Source organism: Hordeum vulgare, chromosome 6H (genome assembly GCF_904849725.1).
Source record: "Hordeum vulgare subsp. vulgare chromosome 6H, MorexV3_pseudomolecules_assembly, whole genome shotgun sequence".
Classification (NCBI taxonomy): domain Eukaryota; kingdom Viridiplantae; phylum Streptophyta; class Magnoliopsida; order Poales; family Poaceae; genus Hordeum; species Hordeum vulgare.
In genome coordinates, this window is record NC_058523.1 from 21,997,969 (window position 1) to 22,004,101 (window position 6,133).

The window sequence follows — 6,133 nt, forward strand, 5'->3', positions numbered from 1 at the left end:
GCGAGCTAGGGCGAGATGAGCAGCCGCCGCCACCACGTCTGCTCGCCGGCGGCCTCGCCGCTGGAAGTCGACGACCTCCTCCGCGAGGTCCTGCTCCGCCTTCCCCCGCTGCCCTCCTCGCTCCCGCGCGCGTCCCTCGTCTGCAAGCGCTGGCGCCGCCTCGTCTCCGACCCCGGCTTCGTCCGCCGATTCCGCCTCCGCCACCACAGCAACCCTCCTCTCCTCGGGTTCTTCGACAGATTCGACGGCCTCTCCTTCCTGCCCACTCTGGAGGCCCCCAATCGCGTTCCTCGCGACCGCTTCTCCTTCCAGTGCCCCGACCGCCCCAGATCCCTCGGATGCCGCGATGGCCTCATGCTCCTCTTCCTCCGTGACCGTCTCCAGGTCCTGGTGTGGGACCCCCTCACCGGCGACCAGCACCGCGTTGCCATCCCTGCGGCGTTCGATACCAAGAGAACCCTGACCAATGGGGCGGTTCTTCGCGCTGCCGGAGACGCCCCACACTTCCGGGTGGCCTTGGTTGTCGCAGATGGCGACGACGAGAAGCATATACAAGCGCTCGCCTGTGTTTACTCGTCGGAGACCGGCCTGTGGGGAAATCTGATCTCCACACCGGTTCCGTACCAGGCTTCCGATAGTCTATACAGTATCCCCACCATGGTTTATACAGATGACGCTGTGCTGGCTGGAGGTTCCCTTTACTGGAAGCTTGCTGGGAATATGGTTGGAGCTCTCGAGTTTGATTTGGAGAAGCAGACTCTAGCTGTGATACGGGTGCCACTGCATTTTTATGGCCAGTGGAAGAGCTTCAAGGTTATGCGGGCCGAGGGTGGCGGGATGGGTTTCCTCGTCGTCTCTAGCTCTGACTACACCGCCAAGTTATGGAAGAGGAAGATTGATTGTCAAGGTGTTGCTTCATGGGAGCTTGGAAGGACTATTGAACTAGACAAGCTACTTTCCCTGAAATCGAATGAGAAAGGGCCCCTTGAGATACTAGGGTTTGCTGAGCAGAATAATGTGATGTTTCTGTGGACAGTTATCGGCGTCTTCATGATCCAGCTGGGGTCATTGGAGTTCAAGAATCTTTATAATACCATGGCCTTTTCTTACTACCATCCATTTGAAAGTGTCTATAGTGCAGGTAATAGCATGTCTTACTTTGCAGATACAACAAACCAAGTTATTTTTTGATAATCGGCTGATGCAATTATGTTCACATCATTTCTTGTTAAGCCAACAATTTTAGTTAGTTTCATACCAGTGATTTATTTTGCTGCTTGATGATCTCTTCAATGTATAGCGATGATGTTTTGTGGTGCGCTGTTCTAAATACAAGAATTGCAAATTCTTTGTAGAATAATTGAAATAAATTCCATCATTGTCTGCTCATTAATATATGCAGGAATTGTTCAATGGTAGTGTTAGTGCTACCTGCAGTGCCATTTTCCCCCAATAGGAGATACACAAAAGTTAGAAGATGACTACATGAAAAACTGGCTTCGACGCTTTGGATGCTTAAGCCTAGTTATATTTCCTTCATTCTGTATTGTTGTCGCTGCTGATATTGCTAACTATCTTAAATACATGATAAACACTTGGTTTGGAAAATACGAATAAATTTCCATGTATCACTTATAGGACTGTTCTCCCTATGGCAAAGTCCATTTGTAGAAGGAAAAAATAATAACCAGAGTTCATCTTCATCATTTCATGCTAAATTTATTTAAAGGTAATTTAAAAAGGATCACTTAAAAATAATTTGCATGGTGTGGAACGAGCTTCAGAATAGCTCCATGAAACTTCTCCATTCTGACCAGCTAATACCATGAGTTTTTTTCTTTTCATTTTTACAATATTGATGAGTATCTGCTGTTTCGAAAAAATCAGTAAATTTGACAGTAGGTGTGTTTTGTTAATATTATTGTATCAAGCTGAGTTATTTTTCTGAACTACAGCTCTGGATTTATCTGACAACCCAGTCGACTCCTCCTCGTTTATGTTTGTCTTTTATGGGAAATCTTTGTGTTGTTTGCTGTGGGTTGGAGCCTAATCTCTTTTGTCTCTGCTTTATTGATAGCTGATATTGGGTATAACGTGGGGCTCTCATCATACGAGTTAGAAAACAGCAAAGCTTGATAGCTTAACCACTAACCATGCTCCGGCGGCCATATACTTTGCCCCACATGACACGTTGTTTGACTTCTTATGCTTGTAGGAACATGTGTTTCTGGTGGACACGACAGGGCTGAGCTTTTGGTCAATACGTAAGATGATTGTCCGTTGGATATGCTGTTTGATCTACTAATTGAGCAGGTGATCTTATCTTGTCTCCTATTCTGTCCCTATCTTGTGGATGTGCTCTTTTGTTTGCCCCTCCATTCCTTCCAGCTTCTCTGCCTTTAGTTATACCTTGTTCTTAGTACTCCCCAAGTTATTCTGGTACTGTGGGCTCTTCTTCCTCTAGCCCCTTCAATGACTGATGACTTTGGACCCTTCCCCATTCGTTATTCGCGCATATGCTTGTGCCTCTCACATATGGGAATGCTGTCATGCTAAGTACTACTCCCTCCGTTTGGAAATAACTAACGTGGTTATAGTTTAAATTTGAACTAACACCACGTCAGTTATTTTCGAACGGAGGTAATAGAATGCTGTCATGCTAAGTACTAGAAGATGAACCACTAGCCCATTATTATGCTTTCGGGATATATTTCTCATTTTGCTTTACTCTCATGGCATTGCCTTTAACTTTTTTTTCCCCTGTGGTTCTGGGCTATCATGTCCTAGTGTGATTTGCATGTTGTCCCGTGTATACAAGTAATTGATAACTAAAAACACATGAGCATATGGTTTCATAGTTCCTTTATTTATATGGATGTACAGGCATGCCGTTTTGGATTGCTGCTTATTTTGGATTATTGTGATACCTAGTGAACAAACGATTGTGACAATACTTCGAAGGGTGTGGCTTCAATAAATCAAACACTGTTGTTTTTCATTTTGCTTGCAGTTATTGTAGTGGTGGCTTTAGTTCAGTTTTCGTTCAAATTTGAACTAAAGCCACGACACTTTTTTTTTTTTTTTTTTGCATCAGAGCGAGTGCTTAATATCGAACACAAGATCAAAATTACATTATTAGATTCATTATAAAAACTGCTTTAGTTACTAATAACAGGGGCGGAGCTCCCGGTAGGGCGAGGTTGGGCGCTCGTCCTACCTTGATTTTTGGTGATTCTGTTTTATACGTATACATACATACAGACTGATCCATCCTTAAAAATAAAGCCGTTTGAAAACCACCGTGAAACCTTTTTGGGCCATGATGGAACTTGGCACTCACCTGGACAGATTATTGGGCCGTAGCAACCAGCACTCTAGCAGGTCCAGAACCCAGCATCGCTCGAATCTCATCCAGTACTACGTTCATCCACTCCATGGAACGAGCGGCGCACGTTCGCTGCAGCCAGCAGGAGTGGCCAGCACGCATGTGACTTGTGAGGCCAACAATCAACAGAATGACTTTCAAAAAAAAAACAATCAACAGAGTGCACCGGGATGTGGTCTCGCATTTGCATTTCCGGCAGCCAGCAAGAGCGCGCTGCGAGCGTGAGGCCGGCGGCCAGAAGGAGATGACGAATAGGAAAGGAAAAGCGCTAGCAAAGACTATGAGTAGAGGTCATTTTGTTTTAAATTTTTATAGTATCATTTTCTTCAGATAATGAATTGAGAATCTACAACTACAGTTTTATGATTGGTGGCATTTTTTGTGATGAATAAAGCTTATTGCTTCGATTGATTTCTTTATTAACCTGGCCGAATGCACGTTCAATTTGGTTACGAGGTTCTCCTCAAAGTGGGGTATGATAATTGAAAGAAAAATGCAGTCATGGCATAGTCATTTTGGTTTTGCATCAAACAAACAATTTATGCTGGAGAGGCCGCCCCACCTCAAAAAAGTTTCGTCCTCCGCCACTGACTAATAACATGGCCACCAAAAGAAGTATCATTTAATAAGAGGATACATGATCCCTTGCTTCTGGCTTGTAATGCATAAATTTGATGAAATTCCATTTGTTAGTGACTAGTTAAGTTCATACATTTCTAAAAAGTATGTATATGAGCTAGAAACCAGATCATTTTTTGCTTTCCTACTCCATGAGTCCGCCATATGGCCACTTTTCTTTTAGGCTCTATTCAGACCAGTATGGCCAAATAATTGTAATGTTAGAAGTAAGGACCAGCATAGCCAAATACTTGGTAATTATAGTTTTTTTTTCCCGACGAAACTTCCAATCTATTCATTATCAATCATGGTAGCCCAATACTGAATGTTAGAAGTTGAAGCCTTGAAGGACCAGTATAGCCAAATACTTGTAATGTTAGAAGTTGAAGGTGTGGTACTGCCCACTACACTACATTTTACCTATTGTTGTTCTCTGTTACTAATGCTGGTTTTGTCTAATATGCTGAGATGATCCACCTTTGAAACTTTCAGGTGAATTCCTGCAATAGTGATGAACACTACATTTTACCTATTGTTGTTCTCTGTTACTAATGCTGGTTTTGTCTAATATGCTGAGATGATCCACCTTCGAAACTTTTGGGTGAATTCCTGCAATAGCGATGAAGCTAATCTTTACTATTTTGGGTCTTGCAAAAGTCAGGAGTATAACAACGGCTTTTCGTGAATGAATAGTAATACAAAATTGCTTGACTGACGGTGATATTGCTTGCTTCACAGGTATCTCGAGCTACATTCTGGTGAATGAAATGAAGAAATGGGTTGTTGGCTCTAAGGTAGGCTCTTGTAATTTGTATGTCGGACCTTCAGATTGACCCTCTATGTAGCATGCACCGGTCTGTACGCTGCTGTGAAGTGCACCTGTAGGAATTAATTGCTTAATTTGACAACCTGCCTCGATTATCTAGTTTCTGTATGCATCAGTCAGCTGGCATGATGGTTGATGGCACATTTACTTGCTTTGGTTGATGAGTAGTTACCCTGTGTTTCATTTAATCTGCTCTATCTATGCTTTTGAAGCGAGCATCTTGTGGCGGGCTAGCCTGTAAATTTATCTTGCTTGTATTTTGGTGTGTGCGCATGTGTCCATTATTAGATTTATCTTGCGTGTTGTATCAAGCGTTGAGATTTTGGCCAGATTTTGTTGAATTTGTATCTGATTCCGAGCTAAGTATTTAGAGTCTTGTTATTAGTCTGATTAGGGCATATCCAACTTGACCCGTAAATTTGCTCCGGCATCCGTATGTGGACAACGCAGACATTGTTTAAACTAAGCTGATGAAATTCATGCAAGCACGATTTATTTCATTCAAGTTTGGATACAAAATAGCACAAATCATCCATACATACCAGATATGCAAATAAGTCTAGTATAATAATAGTTCAAATTCAATTGAGATTAAGAGGATGTTCAACAAGTTTTTCATGAACGAATCATATAGTCCACACATACTGCCTCTTCCACCCCTCTACCCTGAAAGCGAGTGCGATCTACACAATATGTAGAGCAACATTGAGTGAATAAATAATTCAGTCGATAAGTTGAGCAAGAAGAGTAAAACTTATGATCTCCTTGGTTGCCACATGCAATGGTCACCTTGCCTTCAACATACTTCAACATATTAACCACGCCAGTAAACTTGATGATGCTAGTCTGGATGGCGTACTATCGGTAGGCTAAAATCCTTACAGTGAGATTATAAATTATGCCAGAAAACTTGATGCTAGTCTGGATGGCGTATTATCGGTACGCTAAAATCCTCACAGTGAGATTATAGATTATGTGCATGTTGTAGGATGCAATGTGCTTTCGCGCGTTAAACAATTCATGCACTTACTCCTGACTATGAAATTCGTGGATACGGCCAACCACACATCGCATAACAATCATCCATTCATCCTCCACGGTCGAGTACCCCGCCATCCTTAGTACCCTAAAAAAGACATGGTGTTTGAAAATAAGCTCACATTTCATTTAATCGGACACCTATCAGCATGGTGTCTGCCATGAATGACGTCGATAGGGGGGCAGAGCGTACCTGTCTACGGACAGGTCCTGGGTGGACAAAGCCGTCGTGAAAGGCGAGCGGGCGGGTTGGTGCTGGTTGCGGA

The 6,133-nt window shown here is 43.0% G+C and overlaps 1 protein-coding gene and 1 long non-coding RNA gene across 2 annotated transcripts; one reads left to right on the plus strand and one right to left on the minus strand.

Annotated features, from left to right (window-relative positions):
* On the plus strand, positions 1-5,017 carry LOC123403872. The gene is made up of 3 exons (XM_045097788.1): positions 1-1,141; positions 2,216-2,313; positions 4,742-5,017. The coding sequence occupies exons 1-2, from the start codon at positions 16-18 to the stop codon at positions 2,266-2,268; spliced, it is 1,179 nt and encodes a 392-aa protein (XP_044953723.1). The 5' UTR covers positions 1-15; the 3' UTR covers positions 2,269-2,313; positions 4,742-5,017.
* On the minus strand, positions 3,056-4,735 carry LOC123403873. Its single transcript, XR_006611573.1, has 2 exons — positions 4,590-4,735; positions 3,056-4,480 (listed from the first exon to the last, which is right to left on the minus strand). It is a non-coding gene; the product is annotated as an uncharacterized LOC123403873 (long non-coding RNA).
* Positions 5,018-6,133: the final 1,116 nt, after the last annotated feature.